Here is a 27,783-nt window from a genome sequence, read left to right on the forward strand (position 1 = left end):
TAAAATAAATAAATAAATCTTTAAAAAAAAAACTGTACCATTTAATTAGTGCTATTAAAATAATGTTTGTTATTTTGATATAGTGTGTTATTAACATGATGCATATGCAATACAACTTTTAAATGTGTGTTTAGAGCAAAAAGATTATTAGCAATGGCTAATAAAAAGATTGGCATTTTATTACCATGATTAAGATACTCAGTGTGCAGGGTCTTTCGGGGCTTCTAATTGTTATTTAATTATCAGAAAGTATTCAGTTATTAATTTGAGAGAATTTAGGTAAGTATTATCTTACAAGAGTTGAACACATTTTAGAACTTTTGAGTGGTTGTGTGAACAATTGCTTTGTTGAAAGATCTGGGACCTAGTCCCAACTTAGCTATTTACTTCCTTTGCTTCAGAAAAGGAAGATCTAAAACCTTGATCTGTTTCTGTCTTATAATTTTGGCAGCCATGTTCCAAAACGTACAGTAGCCTCAGGATTATCAAAGTGCTCTACAGGGGTTTATGTGTGTAATGGTAGGAAAGTACCCATGCTGTTCAGTGTAAACCGGATAACATCTACAAACCGAGTCAGATCAGGTTTTTCTAGAGGCAAAGTTAAGTTCTAGGAGTTTACTCTTAACCTTATTGCTTGGATGACAACATTTCTTATCCAGTAGTGCCAATACTGACAGCTACAGAAACACACCTGATACACTGAAATTGGCCAACAGAATCCTTTCGTGATTGGCAACACTTATTATCTCACAGAATACTTTGATTGGGTGATTTTATCGGGGTGGGGTGCAGCCTTTTCTTCGCTGCTACTGAGGTTCCTTCATTGGATAGGCCAGCTGTCAGGTTGAACCCAAACCTGCCTCCTTTTGGTGATGTTTGTCTGGATCGCAGCACAATAGCCGGGAGGACCTCCCCTCGTAAGCTCCTATTGGCTAGACTCAACCTTGGGGGTTTCTGATTGGCCCAATGAAGAAACACCAAGGTAGGTTGCCTAGTGATCCTGAGGAAGCTGATGTGTTATTCCCTCTCTGCAACGAAGGACCAGGAAGTTTGTACTCTCTGCGTGGCTGAGAAGTTTTTCACTTACTAGAACCCGGCTAGGGTACAGGAAACAGGAGCCCTCCAAAACTAGAGCGCGAACTGCAGCCTACGTCCCATTGCAGCAACGTCAGGTAAGGAACAGAATATAGCACTTCTTAACGTCCAACAGAGCTGCTCAGTATTTTACTTTAGAAAGGGTGGTTTTTACATGTTTGTTGTTGGTCATCGTGTTTTCAAATAGGCTGTTTTAACTAGTAAGTGTCCAGAGGAAAATGATGAATTCCTCAAAGAAAATTGCCCTCATTCCTCCCGGGGTGTTAAAGTTTCTTGGACTGGATTTGGAAATAATGTCAAATAGAATTGGGACCCTAAGGCATTGTTTTGTGTTCTGTTCCTTCATTCTTTTTACTTCTCCCCAAAATTATACTTGAAATATATGCTTGTATGAAGAATTGTTTGTAAGACTCTTGGTGTGTGTTTCTGATGCTGTTTAATGAGTATTTATTTGAGGAGTTAAACGTTAAAGACATTGTGCTAGTTGCTATGGAGAATATAAAAACTCGAAGATGACAATATTTTAGTCCTCAAAAAGTTTAAGGTAACATACAGTCATAACAAAAGAGAGGCTATAATAAACATTTTAAAGTACAACTGAGGGGAAATCCAGGTCTAAGAATGTGACACATGCATAGTGGAGAGATAGAAATTCACCTTAAGGCCTCACTTGTGAGTCTTTAGTAGGCCTTCAAAGACTGGACAACATAGGGAGGAAAAGAAAAAGGAGAAAACCCCAAAATAACAAGGATCGGAGGCAGAAAGAAAACAAGATAAAAATTTTGAATATGCACAACTGTAACACCTTTTAAATATTAGTCTTTTGACCTCAAAGATATAATATTGCAGATATTTTTTACTTGCTCTTAATCATAAAAACTGACATTTACACCTGACAGTGGTGTCACACACTTTTAATCCCAGCACTTGGTCTACAGAATTAGTTTCAGGACAGCTAGGACCTTTACCCAGAGCAACCCTGTCTCAAAATGAAAAATAAAACAAGAGATGTACATTTGTACAAACTGTGCTAACTTTAAGCTTTACTACTGATACTGATGATTTAGACAAGTTTAATGCTTAGTATAAAAGGATGTGTGCTTTTTTTTTTTTTCTTTCTTCCTCCCATTGCTGGGAATGACACTTAGGACCTTGTACATGCTAACTAACACTATGCTGTACACTGAGCTATATTCTAGCCCCATTTTCCTTCAAGGATTTGATAATCTCTTAACATTCTTGCTGGAGTTTTGTTGTTATTGGAACTATTTGTGTTTTCACAAGATAGGCAGATAGAATTCTAAGTTGCTATACTTGAAAATGAGTTTTTATGGTAAAAAAAAATGAAAGAAAATACTAGTCTAGAGGTTGACCCAATGGTTAATAGCACTTGTTTATGCAAAGGACCTGGATTCGATTCCCAGAACCCACATGGAGACTCAACACTTGCTCAGGCCCCAAGAAAGCCATGTGGGTACACAGACATACATGAAGGCAAAAATAAAAGTGTATGCAACATAAATTAAAAGGAAAAAATATATTAAAACATAGGCATGGAGAGGTGGCTTGGTGGGTGGGTAAAGTCAATTGCTACACAGGCTGAGCAATCTGACTTCAGTGCCCAGATCCTGTGGAAAGGTAAGAGAAAGTTAACTACAAAAAGTTGTTCTCTGACCTCCTCATATCACATGGCATAAGCAACCACAAACATTATGTACATGTACACGAAATAATTTTAAAATATTAAAATGTGTTTATTTTTGTTGTATATATATTTTTATGTTTCATATATGCCATTAACTGCTTACAAAAATTATAAATTATGTGCACTCAAGAAGCCACATGCTCAAGAATTTTTGCTAATCCATCTTATTTAAATTGGGGACCCATTTAATGGTGGTAGAAATTCACTCCTGGGTTGTAGGAAATGCCCAAAAATAAGCATGTTAAAATATGGTCTTTCCAGTGGACTTTTAAATTATTGTTTTCTGTGGAATTTAAGCTGTTATGCTTTGAAAAGAGAACATGTTATTCAATGTTTCTGTTTACTACCTCTTTCTGTATTTGCACTTATATATTTTCCCAGGTGTATGGTGTATTTATGTGTCTAGGCCTTCTGTGAACCTATATTTGTTTATTTAATAAAGCACACAGATATTTTTCACATCCCTCTACCAACAGGTTAAAATGACAACATTAACTCACCGGACCCGTCGAACTGAAATAAGTAAGAGCTCTGAAAAGAAAATAGAAAGTGAGGAAGACACTAATCAAGAAAGAAGTCCAGATAATGAAGACCCTGGAGACTCTAAAGATATCCGCCTCACTCTTATGGAAGAAGTATTGCTCCTGGGACTAAAAGATAAAGAGGTAATGACTTAGCTTTGCTAGTTGAGTTCAAAGACATAAGTCTTAGAATGTTTTAGGAAGTAAACTCCAGATACTTTGGAGTTAGAGGAACATGGAAAAGAGAATATCTGGGAGATAAAGTCCAGAAATGTAATTACTTGAAGTTTAATTTAATTGCAAATTTATAGAGGAAAGAGATGGAAGCATTGTGTTAGTACTTGTAGTTTCCTAGCCTAGTTTGATCTCTTATTAAACTAAGAAAGAGACTTATATAGTCAAGTCTTCTTGAGCTTTGGAGAGCAGTCTCAAAAAACAAGAACAATAACAGATAAGGAAGGTGGCACACAACTTGTGAGGCCAGATAGGAGCAAGAACATCTCCAAGAGTTCAAGGCCAACCTGATCTACCCAATGAGTTATAGCCTAATTAGGGCTATGTTGCAAGACCCTGTCTCAAAACTAAACAAATAAAAACAAGAAATATGTATGAGTATCTGTTTTTAGAAACTAAATGGTAACTGAATATCTTAGTACAAATAATTTTTTCAGGCCTTGATTAGCAGTGGACATCTTGAATTCCAGCACTGGAGAGGTGGAGGCAGATCAGGAGTTCAAGATTATCTCACCCACAAATTGAGTTCAAAGTTAACCTGAGGTCATTGGCAGTTTGAAACCCTGTCTCAGAAAGCCAAAAGGGAGCCAGGTGTGCTGATTGTTGTGGTGCATGCCTTTAACCTCAGCACTCAAGAGGCAGAGGCAGGCAGCTCTGAGAATTCTAGACCAGCCTAATGTATGTATATAGTGAGTTCCAGGACAGCCAAGGCTACATAAAGAGACCTCTTCTAAACAAGGAGGTGTGTGTGGGAGGGGAAACAATAGGTTTTGTTTGCTTTTTGTTTTTCATTTTCTTCTATGGATCTTTAACAGTTTTTAAAGTATTTTTTTCATTTATGTGTACATTTATGTAAATGCATTTCGCTTGTGTGCCAGTGCCTGAAGAGACCAGAAGAGGGGTCAGATTTTTGTGGAACTAGAGTTAGAGACATTTGTGGGCTGCCTGATGTAGATGCTGGGAACTGAGCTCAAGTCTTCTGGAAGAGCAGGAAGCAGAGCCATTTTACCAGCTGCAATGAAAATTAATTTTAAAAATCTGTTTTCGGTGCTATAGAGATGGCTCAGTGGTTAAGAGCACTGACTGCTCTTCCAGAGGTCCTGAGTTCAATTCCCAGCAACCACATGGTGGCTCACAACCATCTGTAATGCGTGCGATCTGAGGCCCTCTTCTGGTGTGTCTGAACACAGCTATAGTGTACCTGTATGTAATAAGTAAATACATCTTTTAAAAAAATTATTTATTTTATGTTTGTGCATACACTGTAGCTGTCTTCAGACACATCAGAAGAGGGCATCGGGTCCCATTGCAGATGGTTGTGAGCCATCATATGGTTGCTAGGAATTGAACTCAGGACCTCAGAAAGAGTAGTCAGTGCTCTTTAACACTGAACCATCTCTTCAGCCCTCTTTTTTTTTTTTTTTTTTTTTTTTTTTTTTTTTTTTTTTCTAAATGTTTTCTTACTTGTAGAGAATTTAAAGTGTCATGGTGCAGTTCTGCCACTGGGGTTCTGCATCAACCTGGGCAACATAGCCTGTATTATATGGTGAAACTTTGTCTTAAAGGAAAAAATAACTTTTTTTACTATTATTTTTGAGGCTCATGTAGCCCAGACTTTCTGAAAACTCATTATATAGAGGATGGACTTGATGATCCTCCTGTCTTTACCTCCAGTTCTGGGATTAAGGCACGTGCTACTTACTATACCTGGTTTATACAATGCTGGGAATTGAACCTAGGGCTTCATACATGCTAGATAAATACCTTATTGAAGAAATGACATTCCCCAGCCAACTATTTCATTGCTTTTGTTGTTGTTGTTGTTGGAGACAGGGTTTTGTTAAACTCTCATGGAACTCACTAACTAGGTAGACCAAATCCACAACAACCCTCCTGTTTCTACCTAGAGAGAACACTTAACTGTATAGTAGAATTGGTCTTGAGATAGTCTTGTGGTATTAATTACCATGTATTCTTATGGGTTTTCTAGCAGTGAGGTACACTATCCTTTGTTTATAACTTAAGTGTTTTTCTGTTTATATTTGTAAGTATGTGTGTTCTTGTTTGTGCAGAGGTTTTGTGTGTGTGTTGTGTGTAAGTAAGGGAGTGGGGAGGGAGAGCTCATCATGGTACACATATACATGTGGATGTCAGAGGACAATTTGTAAAAGTCATTCTCTCTAGCATGAGGATTTTGAGGATCAAACCCAGGTTGTCAGGCTTCGCAGCAAGTGCCTTTACCCACTGAGCCATCTTGCTGACTTCATAATTTTTAAACAACTAACTTTCTGTCCAAGAATATCTTAAGCAAATACCAAAAATAGAGGTGTTATTATTGGATTTACTTTTGAAAACTTAAAACATTAGATGTTATTTTATATAGAAAAAAATGTTTTAGCTATAATTGTCCTTAGAAGTTACATGGCAGGACTAAAGAGATGTCTTAGCATTTAAGAGCACTGAGAATTCCCAGGGCCCACATGGCAGTTTACAGCCATCAGTTCCATAGGATCCAATGCCCTTTTCTGGCCTGGTGTAGTCCACAGACATGCTCATGTTACATAGACATATGGAGAAGTACAATTTAATTTAAACAAGAAGTTATTTGACTATATACATCTAGTAACATCTCTTTTTCCTTAATTGGTTTCTTGACTTGAAAATACCTTTACGATCGCTTCTCGGCCTTTTGGCTAAGATCAAGTGAAAATACCTTTACTTCTTAAACTTTGTAGATTTTATTTAAAATGTCTATTTTTCATTTTATAATCATGTAAAAATATCAAGGTAAACTTAGTATAAGCTATCCATTTTATTTTTTGAAAATATGTTTTTGGTGTGTATGTCTGTGTGTGTGTGTGTGTGTGTGTGTGTGTGTGTGTGTGTGTGTGTGTGTACATGTATGTGTGTGGTGCTGTGGCTCATGAAGGCCAAAGTAAGTTGGGTGCCCTAGGGGTTCTATCATTCCTTGCTTTGTTTTCTTGAGACAGAATCTCTAGTTAACTCTGGAAACTAGCTGACAGCTAAAATGTTCTGATGATTTTCCTGTCTCCACCTCTCACCACTTGTTATATCCCAGCTTGTTATGTAGGTGTTGTGAAGTGGGTCTTCATGGCAAGGGTTCTTGCATACATACAGTACCTGTGCTTTTCAAAAGATGTTGGTTCTAGGTCTTTATGCTTAAAGGCTTATATATCTATAATCCCATTACTTGGGAGATAGAGGCAAGAGAAGCAGAAATATGAGGTCATTCTTGGTTACATAGGAAGTTTGAAGGCCAGATATAAGCCAAAACATAAAAATATTAGATACTGAGCTTATAGTATATGCACTTTAATTCCAACTCTTGGGAGACAGACAGAAGGATCTCTATGAGTTTAAGGCTAGGCCTTGTCTAATCTAAATGCCAAGTTCCAGGATAGCCAAGGCTACATAGTAAGAACCTGTCTCCAAAAAAAAAAAAAAAAAAGCATGCTTTTAAAACTCGAGTAACATCAATATCAGCAGCAGCATGACATACAGAATGACAGGCCTAGCTGTGCATGGTAGTGCAACACAGAGACTATTCTAACTACAGCAGTGATTCTCAACCTGTGGGTCACAACATCTTTGGTTAATTGAATGACCTTTCATAGGGGTTGCCTAAGACCATTAGAAAACACAGGGATTTACATTATGAACACAATAGTAGCAAAATTTACACTTATAAAGTAGCAACAAAAATACCTTTATAGTTGAAGTCATTCCAACATGAGGAATTCTATTAGAAGGTTGCAGTATTAGGTAGGTAGTATTGCTCTAGAAGCTAGCTTAAACAAAGAGGATTACAAGCTTCAAGTTAGCCAAAGTTACATAGCTAGACCCTATTTCAAAATACAAAATCCATTGATTTAAATGGATATATGTGATGATTTGTATATGCTTGGCCCAGGGAATAGTACTATTAGGAGGTGTGGCCTTGTTGGAATAGGTATGTCACTTTGGGTGTGAGCTTAAGACCCTCTCTCACCCTAACTGCCTGGAAGTTAGTATTTCACTAGCAGCCTTCAGATGAAGATGTAGAACTCTCAGCTTCTCCTACACCATGACTGCATAGATGATGCCATTCTCCTTCCTTGATAATAATGGACTGAACCTCTGAACCTGTAAGCCAGCCCCAATTAAATGTTGTCCTTTATAAGAGTTGCCTTGGTCATGGTGTCTGCTTATAGCAGTAAAACCCTAACTAAGATAATATAAATGTTTTTAATCTTTGTTGTTATAATATTAAACTTGTTCTTTCACAATTTTATATGCATATTTATAATGTACTTTAATCATATTCTCCCTTATTACCTTCTCTTATTCTCTTTCTCCTCCTACCAAAACTCTTCTTCTAAGCAAGCTGTCCTCTTGCTTTCATATTTGTTTGTTTTTGTGACTTATTATGTTTAATTAAAGCTGTCTGGATAACTATAGGTGGGACTTATTTACTTGAGTAAGGATAGCCTGCCAATGGCTATACTACCAAGGAGCATGGCTCCCCTCTTCTATCAACCATTAACTGCTTATAGCTCCTTATGAGATATGGGGTGGGATCTTATGAGCTCCTCCCCTTAAATGTTTTATATGCATATTCAAATGAATATTATTATTCTAGATATGTATTTCTTAAATAATGTTTCTTAACAAAAGTCAGGCATATATATATCATATGATTCCACTTACTATAAATTTTTTAAAAATTGTGTTTGAAGTTATATATTTAGGTAGTAAAAATGTAAAGAAAATCAAAGAAAGTATTCATGTAGTTTTTAGACTAGTGGTTTCTTTTGTGGGAGGAAGAAGGATGGACAAACTTAATTATTAAAACTATTAAGATGGAGGCTGGAGAGGTGGCTCAGTGGTTAAGAACATTAACTGCTTTCAGAAGAACTGGGTTCAATTCCCAACACCCACATGGCAGCTTACACAACTATCTGTAGCTCTAATTTCAGGAGATCTAACAACCTTACATATATGCAGGGAAAACTCCCAATGCCCATTAAATTTTTAAAAACAAATTTAAATTATAAAAAATTAAATTTATTTCTTATAGAAATCAGGAGCTTGTTTATTATAAGAATTTTGATATAAATATTATCTCATAAGTGAGTGCTTTAATTAAGTTGCTGACATATTTAAAACCTCAGATTCATAGAATACTTTCATTTATTAAGATATCTAGAAGAGAAGTGAAGCTATTAATACTTTTAACTTGGTGATAATTTTTACAGTTATTTGTTTGTGTGAATTGTATATGTGTACATGTGAGTATATGAGCATATGAGCATGCTACAGTATACATATGGAGGTCAGAACAACTTATGGAAGTTAGTTTGGTTCACTTAGTCTTAGACGGTGATTCTTTTTTTCTGTTTTACATTTATTTACTGAGAGAGAGAGAGAGAGAGAGAGAGAGAGAGAGAGAGAGAGAGAGAGAGAGAGAGAGAGAGAGAGAGAAGAGAGAGAGAGAGTTGTTTCCTTCCACTATGTGGGTACCAGGGATGAAATCTTAAGTTGTCATACTTTGTGGCAATTACCTTTACCTGCTGAGCCATCTCACCATACTTACCTGGTGACATTATTTTAAACTTACCTTTTCAGAGTCAGGTGTGGTAGCTTAAACCTGTAATCTCAGCATTTGGGAGACTAATGCAGGAAGATTATCCTAAATTCTTGGCCAGGCTGGGCTGGCTACATATCAATATTCTATCTCAGTTAACCAAAAATTTAAGTTAGGAATGCAGCTTAGATGATAGAATGCTTGCTTGGTGTGCAGGAAGCCCTCGGCTGACCATAAGTACTATAATCTCAGCACTCAAGAAATTGAGTAAGGGTGACTGGAGAGATGGCTCAGTGGTTAAGAGCACTGACTGCTCTTCCATAGGTCCTCAGTTCAAATCCCAGCAACCACATGGTGGCTCACAACCAGATGGGATCTGACACCCTCTTCTGGTGTGTCTGAAGATAGCTGCAATGTACTCATATATAATAAATAAATCTTAAAAAAAAAAAAAAAAAAAAGAAGAAGTCGAGTAAGTTTAGTGTTATCTTGGTCTCCATGGGAGATCTGAGGTCAACATAAGCTACATAAGAACCTGTCTCAAAAATTTTTTAATGAAAAAAAAATTTTTTAATGAATTTTAAAAGATTGAAAGTCTAATTTATAGTGAGCAGGATGTAAAGTTAAAAAGTAAAATAAATTAAATAAATAAATAAAATGAATAAAGAAAGGATTTAGGTCGCTACCTGGTTTTTCCTTTTAGTTTCCTTGTTGTGCAGAATGAACAGTAGCAGTCATTATTGCTCATTGTGAATAGTGCAAGTATATTAAAAGGTTTCATTTGCCTTTATTTTGTGTGCATACTTTACATGGGCTATTAAAAAAGAACTTTGTCTTGTTCATTATTATATCCAGCTTTAAAACTCAAAGAAATGAGCTACAGATCAAAGTCCTGTTTGGACAGTAGGAGAATAAAGCTTAAGGTGCTTCCTTAGAGCCTTTCCTGGTTCCTTACAATTCTAAAATGCACACTGTTTTACAATTATGATAGCAAGATTAAGATAAAGCCACTTACCAACTTAAAATTGGGTTTTTGGCTCTAACTGAGGCTATAAACTTACTGTGAACCTTTGTCTTCTTCTCAAGTTTGATTAGCTTGAGAGTTTTTAAAACACTTTGGCACCTTTCATTTCTAGATCCTCAAGGCAGGGAACTTTCTTTTTATGAGGGTTGAAGCAAAATGATTAACTGAGAGTTTATTGATATAGTTTACATTACTCTGATGTTAACAAATGAACTTGCAAAAACAAAAACACACACATTTTCAGAGATTTATTTGTATGTGCACGAGTGTTTGCGTGTATGTATATCACCATATGTGTGAGCACAGTACCTACAGAGGCCAGAAGAAGGCAGTGGATCCCCTGGAACTAGAATTACAGGTGATCAGCTACCATGTGAATGCTGGAAGTCAAACCCAGGTCTCTGGAAGAGCAACCGATGCTCCTAACTGCTGAGTCAAATAAAAGGAGAGAGCTGACTCCCCAAAACTGACCCTTTGCCTCCCTACATGCACCATGAGTGCCTACTCATGTACATCATGTACATGCACAAAAAACAAATCTTTAAAACTTTAAAGGAAATAAAGTTAATATATGAAGCAATTGTAATGTTGAATCTTCACAATAGAAAGAGGGGCAGTGGTTTTGCCCTGGAATTATTGCTTTTAAGACGATTTAGTTTCCTTTCCTGTTGTTGTGATTAAAATAACAAAAAATAACATAAAGAAGAAACAGTTTATTTGGTTCACAATTTTAGGTTACAGTTCATTCTGTCAAGGAGACAGAGACTTGAAACAGCTTGTCATGTCTAATCCAGTCAAAAGCAGAGTTAATTAATGCATGCATTCTAGTGTTTGGCTCTCTTTCTCTACGTGACTTGTTCAGAATTTCCTTCCTGATAGTACTACTCACTCATGGTGGGTAGCTCTTCAAGGAGATTCTAAATTATATCCGTTGAAAGTTAAAACTAACCACTGGGGATGGAGGAATGGCTTACCAGTTTAGAGCACTTCCTGCTTTTCAGGTGATTTGAGTTCTGTTCTCAGCATCCTTATTGGGGAACTGACAGCTGAGTTCAGTGACACAGGCCTGTAGTTACAGCTGTCTGCATGTTCAGGTCAAGCCTATTTTACATAGTGAGTCCAGGCCAACCAGGAATTACTTAGCAGAACCCTCTATCAAGGTATTTTTTTAAAAAATCCTAATTTAAAGTAGAGAGTATTAGTCTTGAATATTCAGTTACATTCTCAACATTTCCTTTTTTTTCTTTCTCTTTTTTAAATTCAGCTTTGTCATAAGCATTTTCTAAGATTTGGGGTGGGAGTTAAAAATACTTTTATTTTTTATGGGTATTTTGCATGCATATTATGTCTGTGTACCAAGTGTATGCAATGCCTGTGGAGACCAGAAAAAAGGGTATTGGATCCCTAGGGACTGGAGTTACAGACTGTGTGAACTAACATGTAGGTGCGGGAAATCGAACCCATGGACTTTTAACTGCTGAGCCACTTCTCCAGTCCTAATTGGTTTCACTGTCTTGGAAACCACCATGTAACTCAGGGTAGCCTCTTGTGTTTAAGACCGAGTCTCTTGTAGCTTAGATTGTTCTTGATCTCTGTAGCTATGGATGACTTTGAACTCCTTCCTGATCCTCCTGCCTTCCCTTCTGTGCTGGGGTTACAAATGAACATCACCATTCCCAGCTGGCACCTGGTTTTTAAAGAAGCTTTAATTTTTTGTTTGTTTGTTTTGTTTCCTTCCTCATTTCTATTTGCCAATTCTAAGATACTTAACATTCATGATTGTTTGAAGGTGTGTCTAACAGGATGTTTGACTAAGGAAGGGCACTTTGAACTCTTGACTAGTTGGAAATTCAGTGTTGACTCTTTGTAATGCCCAGGCTTTTTATAGAAGTAAGATTATCATAAATATGTGTAATCTTTAACTAAAATGTTTCTCTTAGGAGTTTATTTAGAAATACATTAACAAATAATATTACCTTTTTTTATCTTTTTTTTTTTTTTTTTGGACAGGTTTTAATTTATACCATGCTGGTCTCAAAGTCTTGATATAAATGACTTTGATTTTCCATTCTGCCTCTACTTCTCCAGTGCTAAAATTATGACCTAGAACTACTAAGCCCAATTTTGTTTGTTTGTTGTTTTGTTTGTTTGTTTGTTTTATGCAGTGCTGGGACCCAGGCTTCTTGCACATTTGATAAATACCCTACCAAGCTACCTGTCTAGCCCTCCTTTTTTCTTTTTTGGCATATAAATAAATAAGTTAAATTAGAAAATTTACCCATTAAACTGTTTATAATAATCACCTGAAGGCAATTACTTTTTTGAGGGTAAGGAGGTTCAAGACAGGGATTCTTTATGTAACCCAGACTTATCTGATTGGCCTGGAATTCACAAGTAGACCAGGCTGGCTTCAAACTTAGAGATCTATTTGCCTCTACCTTCTGAGTGCTGGGATTAAGGTTGTGGACCACCATGCCTGGTTTAGACTTAAACTTTTTAAATTAACATGTTTTTATGTGGGTTTTTTTTCTTTTAGAAGATAACAACATACTTTAGGGTGTAGAAATTTCCAATTTTTTCCTTTTTTTTTTTTTTTTTTTTTAAGTTATTATGTATACAGTGTTCTGCCCGAATGTGTGCCTGCAGGCCAGAAGAGGGCACCAGATCTCATTACAGATGGTTGTGAGCCACCATGTAGTTGCTGGGAATTGAACTCCAGACCTCTGGAAGAGCAGTCAGTGTTCTTAACCTCTGAGCCATCTCTCCAGCAGAAACTTCCAATTTTTATAATCAGTACAAAATAAAATTATTATCCAAAGGTCTCAATCTGACCAGGTATATGTCATACCAGACATATGCCTAACCCTTTTCTTATTCTTTTCTAAATTGATGTTATAGTTCCACAGGTGCTTTTAGTTTTTAAGCTAAGTATGTTTTTATACTTTTTTCTATTGCATATTAATAAAAGGTTTAATGGTTCATTTGGAGGGTTTTACATGTTTGGAGATGCTCTGATGGGAAAGAGTAATATTTAAACAGTTCCTAGGAGCCTGGAGTATAACTTAGTTGATAAAGAGCTCTTGCTTAGTGTTCATTACCAGGATATAGTGATGTACACTTATAACCCAACATTCCTGAGGTAGAAATAATAGTAGGTTCTATTCAGAGTCATCCTCAACCATATAGTGAGGTCAAGACTAACCTATACAACTACAGGAGACCCTGTCTATATTCTGGTTGCCACTATGTATTTACAGTGCTCCTCTTCTATAATTCTATTGGCAATCTGAATTGTCCTTAAAACAGAAGTTACAAGTGGCAAGGAAGAAATGAAAAAGGAAAACTTCCCTCCAGTTATTTCCAGCCATTATGTTTGCACGCCTGTTGAGATTATATATGCTATGCCTGAATAAACTGTCTGTTCTAAAGTTATAGTTTAACAATCTAATTGATCAGCTAAATTGTATAAAAATTAAATATTAAGCTAAAAAAATACTCTCTTCCTTCCTCAAAGAAGAATTAAGTGTGTGTCCTTGGAGTGGCCATGGCTTACTTGGGAGAGGAAATTAACCCATGTTTTGGGTCAAAGATCAGGCCCTCATGAAATACAGAGATGTGTCATGGATGTTTATGACCCAAGCTGAGGTGTGCCAAACTAACATTTGCTTTTTCCCACCTTTAGATTTTTGAGACAGCATCTCATGTAAACCAGACTTGCCTTCAATTCCTGATCTTCCCACCTCTTAAGTGCATGTGCCCAGCTCTAACAAACATTTCTTGAATGCATAAATTTATGATTGAAAGTTTGTGCCTTATGTTTCATTCCTACTACTGCAGAAAAACTAATTATTAAGCGGGTAATATATATGTATTATGAAGAATATTATTTTCATTTTTTTGAATCAGGTCTGGCTTTGTACTCACAGAGATCCACTTAAGTGCTAGTATTAAAGGCATACATCACCATGCCTGGCAAAAATAGTATATTGTTAAGGTATAATGAAAACAAGCAAGTTAGTTGTGATATGTTATAACAGAGGATAGGAAAGGAGTATGTATTTATTGGCACACTCAGGTAAGGAACATAACCCAGAGTGTGGAGTAGAGAGGAAAATAATGTTATAAAATCTTACACAGAAAATGTGGTCCCTACACTCAGTCCATAAGTACAAAGAAAAGTTGGAGAAGGAACAGTATTGGTTCTGTGTATAGAGGCATTTAGAACACTTAAAAAGAAGGGGTAGGAGCTGGGAATATAGCTTACTTCTAGAGTGCTTACGTATCGCGCATGAACCTCTTGGATTTGATCTCCAACCACATGGACACCAAGCGTGGTGATATGCTTATGATCCCAGCACTCTTGGGCAGAGACTGGAGGATCAGAAGTTCAAGATTATCCTTAGTTACATACTAAATTTCAAGACAACGTAGCCTATTAGAATACTTAATAAAAAAGTGGGGTGGAAGCCAGGTGTTGGTGCCCCACTCCATTAATCCCAGCAATCAGGAGACAGAGGCAGGCAGATCTCTGTGAATTCCAGACCAGTATACCAGGTATGGTATATTGCATGCTAGGTGCATGCAATCCCAGCACCTGTGAGGTGAAGGCAAGATTAACCTGAGCTATAAAGTGAGTTCAAAGCTAGCCTTGTCTGTATAGCACTACCTTTTCAGAGGAAAAAGAAGTCAATAAATATAAATAAAGTTGTTAAAAATAGGGCTGAAGAGATGGCTCAGCAGTTAAGACTGCTCTTCCAGAGATCCTGAGTTCAAATCCCAGCAACCACATGGTGGCTCACAACCATCTGTAATGGGATCTGATGCCCTCTTCTGGTGTGTTTGAAGACAGTGAAAGTATACTCACATATATAAAATAAATCTTTTTTTAAAAGTTGTTAAAATATGTAATAAATAGTTGGTGATTACTAAAATATAATGATCCAGAAGAGAGAGACCTGAGAGCAGCTGGTTCTTTTCAGCTGGTAAGAATGAAGCCCTGACTAGATCCTCAGGACTGCATTAACTACATAAAACCTAGTATGGTGACACATGCTTTAGCTGTGGAAGCAGGAAGAAACTTTTTTTTTTTTTTTTGAGTTTCTTCATCATGCCCAGTATAGGAAGAAACTTTTAAGCTACATAGTTAGTAGTCAGCCTAGACTCTATCTCAAAAGTAACTAAAGAGGTGCTGGAGAGATGGCTCACTTGTTGTTAGTTCTCAGTACCTCCATGGTGGCTCATGGTCATCCGTGACTCCAGTTCTAGGAAGTCTGACCTCTCTAGGCACCAAGCACCCACATAGTACACACACATACATACAAGCAAAGCACTAATATGCATAAGTAAATCTTTTTTGTTTTGTTTTGTTTTTACAAGACAGGGTTTCCCTTGGTGTCCTTCAACTCACTCTGTAGAGCAGGCTGGCCTCAAACTCATGAGATCCACCTGCCTCTGCCTCCTGAAAGCTGGGATTAAGGAATCCACCACAACTTTTTACATAAACAAGTCTAAAAAAAAAAGTAGGATCAGGAGAGATGGCTCAATGGTAATTTCCAGCAACCACATGGGCTCACAACCATCTGTATGCCTTCTTCTGGTACAGCTACAGTGTACTTAGCTGTAAATAAAATAAATAAGTTTTTTTCTTTTTTAAATAAATAAATAGAGACCAAAGAAGAGACTAACAAGCAGCTTCTTGGCTTGAATGCTGTGATAAGCCATTTAGACCCAATCTTGAAAACTGAGTGGAGCGTTGCAAGCTGTCCTGTAGCCCATGCTCGCCTCAAACTTGAGGGATGACCTTGAATGTTGATTGTAATACTTTAACTTCCCCAATGCTGGGGTTACAGTTATGTGCCATCCTGAACAGCTTTAAAGGTTTTTTAAATGAGGACCAATAAGATAATTTAACAGGTAAAGGCTGAGTTTGACTCTCCCCACCCCTCTAGATCTCCACGTGGAGGAGAGAGATGATTCTGAGAGTTGTCCCTCTTCATAGGCATTATTGCAAGTGCATATATGCATGTGTACACAGACACACACATACTTTTTGTTTTTTTTACATTTACTTTGGGGTAAGAGATACAATAGTCAGAGGACAACTTTTGGGGGTTGAGTTTCCTTCCATCACATGGGTGGGCTGGAATTCAAGTCCTCTGGCCTCCTGCCAGGCCTTTGAGCAGTTATGCTAATTAGGACCTCCTATGTTAACCATAACATCTAACTTAAAGCCTTCATGATTATTTGCCTTTTATTTGGAAATTCAGAGCCTGACCCTACCCAGTTTGGATCTCAACATTTTTCTTTAAAATTTTGAGTTAAATAAGCCCAGCAACAGGAGATGGAAATAAGATTGAGTTCAAAGCTAGCCTCTGTTACATAAAACTCATCTCAATAAACAGCAGCAAAAACAAAAACAAAGCACTGAGCTTGATCTCCATGAGTGTATGTGAGATCTCTGTTACCTACAGCTAATAATGGCATTTTGAAGAATCAATAGAATTTGGATGAAAACCTGTCAAATTTATCTTTCCAACTCCTGAGCTCAGGACTTGTAGAGGTCTCTTCATGCCCTAACACCTATGTGACTTACAAGAACTGTCATCCAAACTAAACTTTTATTAGCTGTGTAAGCCTATCTTTTCCACTCTTTCAGTTCAGCTTTTATTTCAGTTTCCAGCTAGATTCTTGGCTCCTTTAAGTAGTTACTGTCTTACATCTTTGTGTATCCCCTGAATCTCCAAGAGAAGATGAACTAACATGTAAGTGCTTTCTGTAATCCATGCCCTATGCTCAACCTTTCCTCATATAAGTTCATTTTATTAAGCCCTCACAACAAATTATAAACATAGATACCAGTGTCCCCTTTTTACAAATAAAGACATTGGACTTCAAAAAAAGTTAAGTAACATACCCAGGGCCTTTAACTAATCAATAGGATTATCCAGTGCCTGCCTCAGAACCATTTGCTCAGTTAGAGATGCACACAGTCCTGAGTTCAGTATAGTACACACATACACAGAAGGACAGGGAAAGTTTGCAAATAATACATACCTAGATATCTAGGAAGAGCCACAACAAGAAGTTGAAACGGCTTATGCTTTCAATTCTACCTGACGTGTGTACTGCTCTGCAATTTAGAGCATCTTGCCATTCTTACCAAACAAAGGCTCCTGCCAGGGAGATGGCTCTGTGTGTAAAGGCACTTAGTGCAAAGCCATGTGATCCCCAAGAGTCCCGTGGTTGAAGGAGAGAACCAGCTCCTGAAAGTTGTCCTCTGACCTTTGCTTGTCTCTACCTCAATCCATAAATAGATAAATGGAAGAAAAACTTTTGTTTCAAACCAGAACTCTTCTCTCTTGAAATAAAAAAATCTTACATGCCAATTGTCAACTAATATCAAGTTATAGAATTCACTAGATAACTCAAAAATCAGATAGAAAATAGTATTTTGGGTGTTTTGATTGAAGCAGTTAGAGCCAGTGAAATGGTTCAGCAGGGAAAGGAACGTGTTGACAAGCCTAATAACCTGAGTTCAGCCCCCAGAGCTCACATGGTGGAAGGCAAGAACTAACTCCCAAATTGTCCTCTGACTTCCCTAGGCATGCCATGACACTACTATAGAATAAACAACAACAAAATTTATATTGCAAGAACTAATGAAATATTCTATTGAGTGAGGGATGGGGCTCAGTAGTAGAGTAGTTCCTAGTATTTCAAGGCCCTATATTCAGCCCAAAGCACTGCTCAGACAACAACACAACACACCCTCATTTCGCTCTGTCCCTTCTTGCCTTGAGTTCATGCAGTGGGATGTGAAATGATCACAAAAATATCACAGCTTATTCTTCAGGTGCTGGCCAGAAGTCAGTATTTCTTTTAGAACATTCTTTGTTTTCTTCCCCTTCTCCTAGGGCTACACATCTTTCTGGAATGATTGTATATCATCTGGGCTTCGAGGAGGCATCCTGATAGAGCTGGCCATGCGGGGTCGAATCTATCTAGAACCTCCCACCATGCGTAAGAAGAGACTCCTAGACAGAAAGGTACAATATCCTCTGAATTATGGAAAGTCAAATACCAACAATGCAATTTTGAAAAAATAAGAGCATTTGAGGGTGGAAGAGAAGGTTCAACAGTTAAAGGCATTTGTTGTTCTTGCTAAGGATCCAGATTTGGTTCCCAGCACTCACATGGTGGCTAACAACTGTCTGTAACTACAGTCCCAGGGATCTGAATCTCTTCTGGCCTAAGACATTGCACACCTGTGATGCACAGAATACTGTGGATTTATGTTAAGTCTATACATGATTGGACAGGGAGAGGAGGTGGGAAAAAGGAGAGGAAACAGAAGAGGAGGAGTCAGAGGAAGAGAGGGAGAGGAAAGAACTGGAACAGGAGGACGGTTAACTGCAAGTGATAAGGGATCTCCTAGGAGGAGAATAGAGAGTGTGTAGTGGTAAATCTGCCCAAAATAGACCACAGCTTGTTTTCCTAATTACTGAGTTGTATTTTCATTGAATGGGTTTATTTGAGTTGAAGAGGAAAATGCAACAAATTTGCGATTTGGTTGAAAAGGATTTTGCAACAATACATACAAACAAGCAAAACACTCACACATATAAAGGAAAATTAAAACAAGGTAAACACTGGCTCAACTGTCCCATCCTGTCCCATCATCTACTTGGTTTAATTAACTTACAGAGTCATAGGAGTTCAAGGGCAGCCTGGTCTATAGAGAGGGTTCCAGGACTAACAGAAAACCCTGTTTTTTTGGGGGGGGGAGCAGGAGGAGGGGTTAGGGAGAGTGATAGAAGCTTGGTTTTGTCCTTTTTAAAAAAAAAAACACACACAGAAAAGTTAGTCACATTTTAAATGCTATTGATTATCTTTCCTTCTGTATGTATGAAATAAAATATTGTGTAGGTAGAGGAAATCATGAGCCAGGCCTGTCTTAGTCATTCCAAGTTATTCACTGATAACCATTAAGATGTGTTACATTTACTGAAAATCCTTGCAATGGAGGAACTGTCTCTTAAATACACATTGGCTTAGTCATTTTTTTTCCATTCACAATGCCTGTCATCCCAAGAACTCTGCTGAAACATATTATTAGAACCATCTTTGGAATCTTTTTTTTTTTCTTTTAAAGTACATATTATATTTGGCACTTTTCTCCTCTTTGTTTTTTCAAGACAGACTTTCTCTACGAAACCCTGGCTGTCCTGGAACTCCCTCTATAGGCCAGGCTGGCCTTGAACTCAGAGATCCGCCTGCCTCTGCCTCCTGGAGTGCTGGGGTTAAAGGTGTTCACCACCATCACCTGATTTAGCACTCCTGGAAGGCTCTTCGTGTGTAACTGTCCTAGAATTCCCTATGCAGACCAAACCAGTCCCATCTCTTAAAGATCTGCCTGCCTCTGCATCCCATGTCTGGGACTAAAGGCATGTGTCACTACCCAGTGCATTTGGCACCTTTTTTTTTTAAAGATTTATTTATTATATATATATAAGTACACTGTAGCTGTCTTCAGACACCAGAAGAGGGCATCAGATCCCATTACAGATGGTTGTGAGCCACCATGTGGTTGCTGGGACTTGAACTCAGGACCTCTGGAAGAGCAGTCAGTGCTCTTTACCGCTGAGCCATCTCTCCAGCCCCAGCCCCATTTGGCACCTTCTTACCACTTTTGTACTTGACATTTGTGGCCTTTTTCAGATAATGTTTTTTCTCTGGCTGTATCCTGTTTCCTTTACTCCTTCATTCCCTAATATCTAAGTATCAGTTTGTTCCCTGTTCTTTGATTTTTCTAGCCTTTTAGAAATGCCATTCATCTTTTCAGCTTTATGTTACTTCCAGGAAGTTCATTGCCAAATGTGTAGGCATTATTTTATTTTAACTTCCAAGAACATATTAACTATTGGCTACACATTTCAACTTGGCTATCTTGCATCAGTCAAAATCCAGGCTTGACAATGTTCCCCTAAGTTAAGGTCCTTTTCTGACCTTCCTGCCTTTATTAGTAGTTTCACAAGGTGGTTTTCCAAACTCAGAAAAATGCTATGGGATATTTTGTCCATTTTTTTTTTTCACAGCATTTGCTACTAGGTCCCACTTCAAATGTACCTTTGTCCTCCTACTATAAGTCATAGTACACTAAGGTCTTCCATGGCATGGGGAGTATAAGTATATTCTGCTTCCTCATATCTCCTAAACAGCATTGTGGGTATTATACATGGAAGGACCTTCAGCTCGACTGAAGCAGTGTACTCTGTTTCTTTCTTTAAGGTCCTGCTAAAGTCAGACAGTCCAACAGGTGATGTTTTGCTGGATGAAACGCTCAAACACATTAAAACAACTGAGCCAACAGAAACTGTGCAGACATGGATCGAGCTACTAACTGGTGAGATGACTGAAAATAGCTCACAAACTGTTTATTTGGTTATCTTTGGCCTGCTCATAAGGTTAGAGAGAAAAGTATAGAAGCACAGCATGCTAGGTAATGTAGTGTGGTTAGCCAGCACCTAAGGCTTCCAAACACCTCTACTATTGTCCACCATTCCATTCTGCTCGACAAGGTTTTTTTTTTTTTGTTTTGTTTTGTTTTGTTTTGTTTTCTGACAGGATCTCATAGCCCAGGTTGGCCTTGGAGTTTGCAGCCAAAGATGACACAGAAATCCTGACCCTCATCTCTCTACACTTCAAATACTGGGACAAACATATGCTATTACCACATTTAGCCCATGAGAGCTCTTAACAGTTTTATTTTGTTGGGCTTTTTGAGACATTTCACTGTGTAAACTGAGGTGACCTAGAATTCCCAGTCTTCTGCCTCTGTCTCCCTAGTACTGAAATTTCAGGTAGAGAGACCACATCTGGTTAACAGTATTCTTCACTAGGACTTTATTTTGTTGTTTGTTTGTTTGTTTGTTTAAGATAGGTCTCACCATGTAACAGTGGCTGGCTAGGAACTTGTGGGTCCCAAACCCAGAGATCTGCCTGCTTCTGCCTCCCAAGTACTGGGATTAAAGATGTGTACCACCATACCCAGTCAAGAAACTACTTACTTACTTGGTTTTTGCTTGTTTGTTTGTTTTTTAGTTTAGTTTTGTTTTTTTTAATGTATGTGAGTATATTGTCACTATCTTCAGACACACCTGAAGAGGGCATCGAGTCCCATTATAGATAGATGGTTGTGAGCCACCATGTGGTTGCTGGAAATTGAACTCAAACTCTAGAAGAGCAGTTGGTGCTCTTAACCACTGCTCCATCTCTCCAGCCCCTTTAGGTAAAATTTTTATATTTTGTTCTTTTTCTCTCAAATTCCAGAATTTTTATGTGGTTAAATAACTTCTGATATCTCTTCAATTTTTTCTAATTTTTATTTTAATTATGAATCTCTCTCTCTCTCTCTCTCTCTCTCTCTCTCTGGTGTGTGTGTGTGTGTGTGTGTGTGTGTAGAAATATTTGGCCCACAGGATAGCTGTCCTTCTAGGCAGTCTTGAGCCACATCACATAAGCGCTAGGACACTAACTTGGATCCTCTACAAGAGCAGTATGCATTGTCAACTGCTAACCCCCCCCCCACACACACACACACTAAGTTACCTGGTTAGCATAAGCTACTAGTTAATCAAAGGTTTTGCCACAGCACCTGTATTACTTTTCTTATTGTTGTGACCAAATACATGACAAAAAGTAATTTAAAAGGGGAGAATTTATTTTGACTTAAAAAAAAAAAGAGAGGCTTTATTTTCCTTCAGGTTTTGACAAGATGCCGTCTGTCCATCTTAGTAGGAAAGGCATAGCACTGTGAGTGGGAGGCAGCTGCTCACAGTTGCTCACAGTTGGGAAGCAGAGAGAGGACTGCTGATGTTCAGAAGGCTTTCCTTTGTCTCCTTTTACTCAGTGTTTTATACATCCAATGTCTATGATGGGTTTTTCCTTCTCAGCTAACCCTCCTAGACATGGCCTTTATAGACATACCATAGGGCATGCCTTCTGGGCAATTTTTTTTATTGTTATTACTTTTTATTTACATGGTTAGTTTGTGGGGTGTGCACAAGCATGTGACACCACAGTATACATCTGGAGGTCAGAGGACAACTTATAGGAGTTGGTTTTCTTCCACCATTCAAGTCCAAGTTCAAACTCAGATTGTCAAGCTTGGCAGCAGCCGCCTTGACCCACTGAACCATCCCAACAGTCACTTCTTATTTTTAGCATGTGTGTGCCATTGTACACATGTGGAAGTTGGGACAGCTTTCAGAAATCGAGTCTGTCCTTCCACATAGATTTCAGAGATCAGCCCCAGCTCACCAGGCTCTCCCAGCAAGCACTTGTCTGCTGTCTATTCCAGCCAGCCCTCTCCTGGGTCAAAATCAAGATGACAATGAAAAGCATGCAGCATAATGCCTTTAGCCAATTCCATTTTTGTGCTTTTTATGTTTTATTTTTATTTTATGTTGTGTGAGTATTTGCAGGCATGTGTCTTAGTGCACTACGTGAGCCTGTGGAAGCCAAAAGAGTAGCATTATGTCCCCTGGATCTGGAGTTGTAGACAGTACTGAACTGCCATTGGATGCTAGGTGTCAAACCTAGGTTCTCCAGAAGAGCAACAAGTTCCTTCAACTACTGAACCAATTCTTCAGCCCCACTTTTTTGGAGTTTTGTTGTTGTTATTATTGTTTACTGAGACAGGGTCTCTTGTAGCCCTGACTGATATTGAAACTCATTGTGTAATTAAACATGACCTTGAAGTCTTCGTGTTACTTCCCTGGCTCCTGATGCTGGGGTTGCTAGCAGAGGCCACCATACCCGACCCAATTAAATGTTATTGTTGTTTTTTTTTTTTTTTTTTTTTGATGCTGGGACATGCTAAGCAGAGTCTAAATTACTGAGCTGTACTTAATTTTTTTTTACCCTCTTACTGTTGAATATATATGATGTGAGATATAGACACAGCTATTATATTAAAATTTGCCCCATATTTTTTACAGAAGCAAAAAAAGAAAGAAAGAAAAAAAAAGTTTTGTAACTTGAAAAATTCTGCTTTTTTCTGAGGAAGACAACAGTCTTGATTATGAACACAGCTTGCCTTTCCAGTACAGAACTTCTCAAAGTCAAGATGGGACATTTAAGGTCCCAGTGTTGCCAGTCTATGACACCTGAAATAGCTCCTGTCCATCAAGCACAGGAAGCAAATTTCAGTCTTCTCAGCTCTACCAGGTCAAATAGAAATTCTGCAATATAGAAAAGCAAAATTGCAGAAGAACCTGGAAGAGTCTACCAGAGATACATATTTTAAGGCTGTCTTACTAGAGTCACATAGCTGCTTATTATCTGGGCATGGGAATGCACACCTGTGGCAGAAGGATCACAGTTTGAGGCCAGACCTAAGAAAGTATAAGCCACCTTGTATATGTTCAGATGCTGTCTCAGGAAGAAAAGTAGATAGGGCAGGGTAGATGATAGCTTACTGTTACATGTTCAGTCAGAGGCTGTGCTTAAACCCCTGGTGTCTGTGACATCTTTCAGTCAAGCTCCAAATCCTGTTCTGATTGCACCTGAGTATGTGCCTCTAGTATAAGCACACACCTTTGCACCCACCAGAGTTGACCATGATCCCAGCAGGGTTTTGCAGTATTTTCTCTGGTTACTATTAAATTCCAGGAAGTTTTGCCAGTTGATGTTTGCTCTCAGAATCCTGACAATTGTTCTTTACCAACATTTCCATGGATTTCAGCAACACCTGTAGACTTAAAATTCTTTACACTCAACCAAATTCTCTGAACCAAAACTTCTCAGGTTCAGCTATGGAAGTCTTCATTCAGACTTTTAGCTCATTTCTATTAGTGTGATACCCTCTTGCTCTATGGGTAGTAGAATGGCAGGCAGCCTCTTGTGCTCTTTCTTGTCATTTCTTTTCTAGAAATTCTTCAAAGAAACTAAACTGGGACAAATTGAGCCATATTGTCAGGTTACCACTTCTGAATAAGCCCGTTACCCAATAAGTAGAAGAAAGGGACTTTAGACCTCTCAATTATATTGTATTTTGTTTTTTATATTTTAATTTTAAATATAAAGCACTTCTTTAATTTCCGTGTTACCCATGTGCAGGGGCCATGCTAATCTGTGTATCATTTCAATTTTAGTATATTTGCTGCTGAAACAAGCACAGTGTTTTTAATTTTACCAACCCAACTAGAACACACATGTGATACAGAAAAGAAGTCATCCTAGAAAACCTAATATCTTGAAGAGAATGGCAAAAGCATAAGAACAGGGGCTGGGGAGAGAGAGCCCAGTCAGTAAACTGCTTGTCTGCAAGCATAAAAATAAGAATTTGCAGCTCGAGAGATAGCTCAGCAGGTAAGAGCACTGACTGCTCTTCCAGAGGTCCTGAGTTCAATTCTCAGCAACCACATGGTGGCTCACAGCCATCTGTAATGGATCTGATCCCCTCTTCTGGTGTGTCTGAAGACAGCTACAGTGCACTCATATACATTAAATAAATAAATCTTTAAAAAAAATTTTTTTAAATAATTTGATTCCAAGAACCAATATAGACAGATGGATGGGTGGATGGATGGATGGATGGATGGATGGATGGATGGATGGAGGATAAATACTGTAGGCCAAGTAATCTGCTTTTTAATCCCAGTGAGGAGAGTAGCTTGATGACCAGCCAGCCCAACCTACTTGGCAATCTCCAGGCAGGTGAGAAACCCTGTCTGAGTGAGAGAAAGGTAGTAAGGTAGGCCAGATGACCCTGAAGCTGTTCTTGGACATCCATGTTTATACACACACACACACACACACACACACACACACACACACACACATTCAAGAATAACTAACAACTTCATAGAGAATTCATACATGGGTTGAAATAAAGGGGCCAGAGAGATGGCTCAGTAGTTAAGAGTGTTTCCTGCTCTTCCAGAAGACCTGAGTTCAGTTCCAAGCACTCATGTCAGGTGGCTTGCAAGAGCCTGTAACTCCAGCTCCAGCATATTCAACACCCTATTCTGGCCTCTGTGCACACCTGTGTACATACATAACTACAAATACACCAAAGAAAATTAAAGAACAAAAATTAAAAATCCAGGGGGCTGGAGAGATAGCCCAGTGGTTAAGAGCACTGACTGCTCTTCCAGAGGTCCTGAGTTCAATTCCCAGCAACCACATGGTGACTCACAACCTGTAATGAGATCTGATGCCCTCTTATAATGTGTCTGAAGACAGCTACTATGTACTTATATAAAATACATAAAATAAATAAATTTTAAAAAATTAATCAAGGCTCAAATAACACATTGGCTTTTTAAATTTTGTTTTCCACTATTTGTTTCCCAACAGGTGAGACATGGAATCCCTTCAAATTACAGTACCAGCTGAGAAATGTACGAGAACGAATTGCCAAGAACCTGGTAGAAAAAGGTATTCTAACCACAGAGAAGCAGAATTTCCTGTTGTTCGACATGACCACTCATCCAGTGACCAATACAACAGAGAAACAGCGACTAATGAAAAAGCTTCAAGACAGTGTGCTGGAACGGTGGGTCAATGACCCTCAGCGCATGGACAAGCGAACACTGGCGCTCCTGGTGCTGGCCCACTCCTCTGATGTGCTGGAGAATGTCTTCTCTTGTCTCACAGATGATAAGTATGATGTGGCAATGAATCGAACCAAGGACCTAGTAGAACTGGACCCTGAGGTGGAGGGGACAAAGCACAATGCCACAGAAATGATATGGGCTGTGCTGGCAGCCTTCAACAAATCCTAAAGCCAGCAGGCAGGTTTCTCCTTTTCCCTGCTGGCTGATGACTGTCAGAGACCCCATCACTGAATTTGGTGTGATAAGATACTGTCATCATTTTCCCCTTTTTGAATCAGACTCCTGACTTGAAGAGGATAATCTCAGGGCCTCTCCATGGGCCATGACCTTCTAAGCAGACTATTTCTCCTCACTTCCACACACACCTAATAAATATCTCCCATCTCTGGGTTTAGTTTTAACCAGTGTGCTTCTGGATAAACAGGAGTTCCTATGTGGGGGTTATAGTTTTCCAGCAAGAAAATGTGAAGGAAATGAAGAGTAAACCATATTTAATTTTTTTTCCCCCTTATTCATGTTTTCTCACCCTTTATCTCTCCACCTCTGTTTAACAATGACGATTCCTGAAATCACTGACTCTTTGAATGAGAAGCAGTGGAAACAAGACGAATTTTTCAAGTAACTGGTTCCTGAGATTATACCTCCCGCCTGTGATTTTCTCATCTTTATATAATGAAAACACTCCAAGTTTGATGACCCGAATCCCTTAGTTCTAAAAGCAGAAATGTATTGCACACTCCTTTTTTAGCACTATTTTGCTCCTACATGCATTAAGAAAGAGTCTGAATTTAAAAAGCAATGTGCCTCAGTCACCTCCTTCATATAGCCAACATTAGAACTTGTAGAGAAGGGAGGCAACATGAGACTCCACATCTTTGAAGCCAAGTATCAGGGTAAACACCTGTCATCCTAGCATTTCAGAGATAGTGGCAGCTAGATTAGTGAATTCAGGGCTAGCCTTGGCTATATGAAACCATCTCTCATTCAAAAATTAAGGACTTTTCATCCTTTAGTATGTGACCTGTTTGCTCTAGACTACTTTAAATATCTCTACTCTGATAAAATTAAGGGAATTGTAAGTTTCAAGTCCCAGAATAAATCATTGAGTCCAGACAATGTAGCCAAATTCCATGTTTTCTTAGTGCCTGTTTTTATTTCCTACATAAACTGATAAATTTTCCTTGTACTAAGGGCTTTGGCAGTAATTCTGTCTATATTTAATCTATTGGCACCCTCTAAATTGTGTCTTCTTTTAACACAGCCATCCTGACCAAATCCTTTAAATTGCTTTTGCTTCAGTAGAGAGGGTGAAGAAATTCTGTTTAGATAGGCAGTTGAGTGTCACCAGTAACAGATGCAAGGCTTAGGTTCAAGGGTTATGAAGAGGCCAGCACTGTGTGGTGCAGATTTCAAGCACATTGACCACTGGGGAGAGACAGGCTGTCACATAGCCACTACAGATTAGAAGAATACCAAATTCTTCTACTCAGAAATAAATTAGTCTAACTTCATCTGCTCCCCTGAACCTACCTAGGTCCATGAAAGTTCTCTAGCTCATTGTTACTGTTTTCATCTCATCTGACTCTTAGACGAGTAGAGATAGAAGTTGTCATTTGAGAAACTAAGTAGAGCCTTAGTCTGGCTCTCTAGAAGGGCAAAAGCCAGCCCATGCATTATCTAGCAGGTCATCTTATCTTCCCATTGGAACAATTCATAGTGAATTGACACCAGGCTTTCCTTTAAAAGCTTCAGCTTGTTTGGGGGATAGAAGTTGAATTCTTTCTTGTAACTCTCAGTGTTTATTTTTATATGTCTATACAATGAAGATGTCTTCTCTTCTAATCTGTGTAATGTTCACTGCCAAACACTCATTTAGAGTATATTGCCTTCATGTTTCTGTATAATAAAGATCAATAGTTGTGCCTCTGGTCTCTCTATACATGGTTCCTATCTTTATTGGTTGTAGTATATATTGATATGGCACAGTAGTGCTGACCTGG

The 27,783-nt window shown here is 38.3% G+C and overlaps 1 protein-coding gene across 1 annotated transcript; it reads left to right on the forward strand.

Annotated features, from left to right (window-relative positions):
- Positions 1–1,040: 1,040 nt before the first annotated feature.
- GOLPH3L (golgi phosphoprotein 3 like) lies at positions 1,041–27,686 on the forward strand. The gene is made up of 5 exons (XM_080915780.1): positions 1,041–1,172; positions 3,277–3,465; positions 18,077–18,208; positions 20,451–20,565; positions 25,524–27,686. The coding sequence occupies exons 2-5, from the start codon at positions 3,283–3,285 to the stop codon at positions 25,949–25,951; spliced, it is 858 nt and encodes a 285-aa protein (XP_080771906.1). The 5' UTR covers positions 1,041–1,172; positions 3,277–3,282; the 3' UTR covers positions 25,952–27,686.
- Positions 27,687–27,783: the final 97 nt, after the last annotated feature.

This window comes from Micromys minutus (genome assembly GCF_963924665.1).
Source record: "Micromys minutus genome assembly, chromosome: 4".
NCBI classification, from domain to species: Eukaryota; Metazoa; Chordata; class Mammalia; order Rodentia; family Muridae; genus Micromys; species Micromys minutus.

Excerpts from the sequence above, each read along its gene's own strand:
- GOLPH3L (XM_080915780.1), top strand. The coding sequence starts at position 3,283 with ATGACAACATTAACTCACCGGACCCGTCGAACTGAAATAAGTAAGAGC. Across the intron at positions 3,466-18,076 it reads TGGGACTAAAAGATAAAGAG|GGCTACACATCTTTCTGGAA; the intron begins GTAATGACTTAG and ends CCCTTCTCCTAG. Across the intron at positions 20,566-25,523 it reads ATGGATCGAGCTACTAACTG|GTGAGACATGGAATCCCTTC; the intron begins GTGAGATGACTG and ends GTTTCCCAACAG.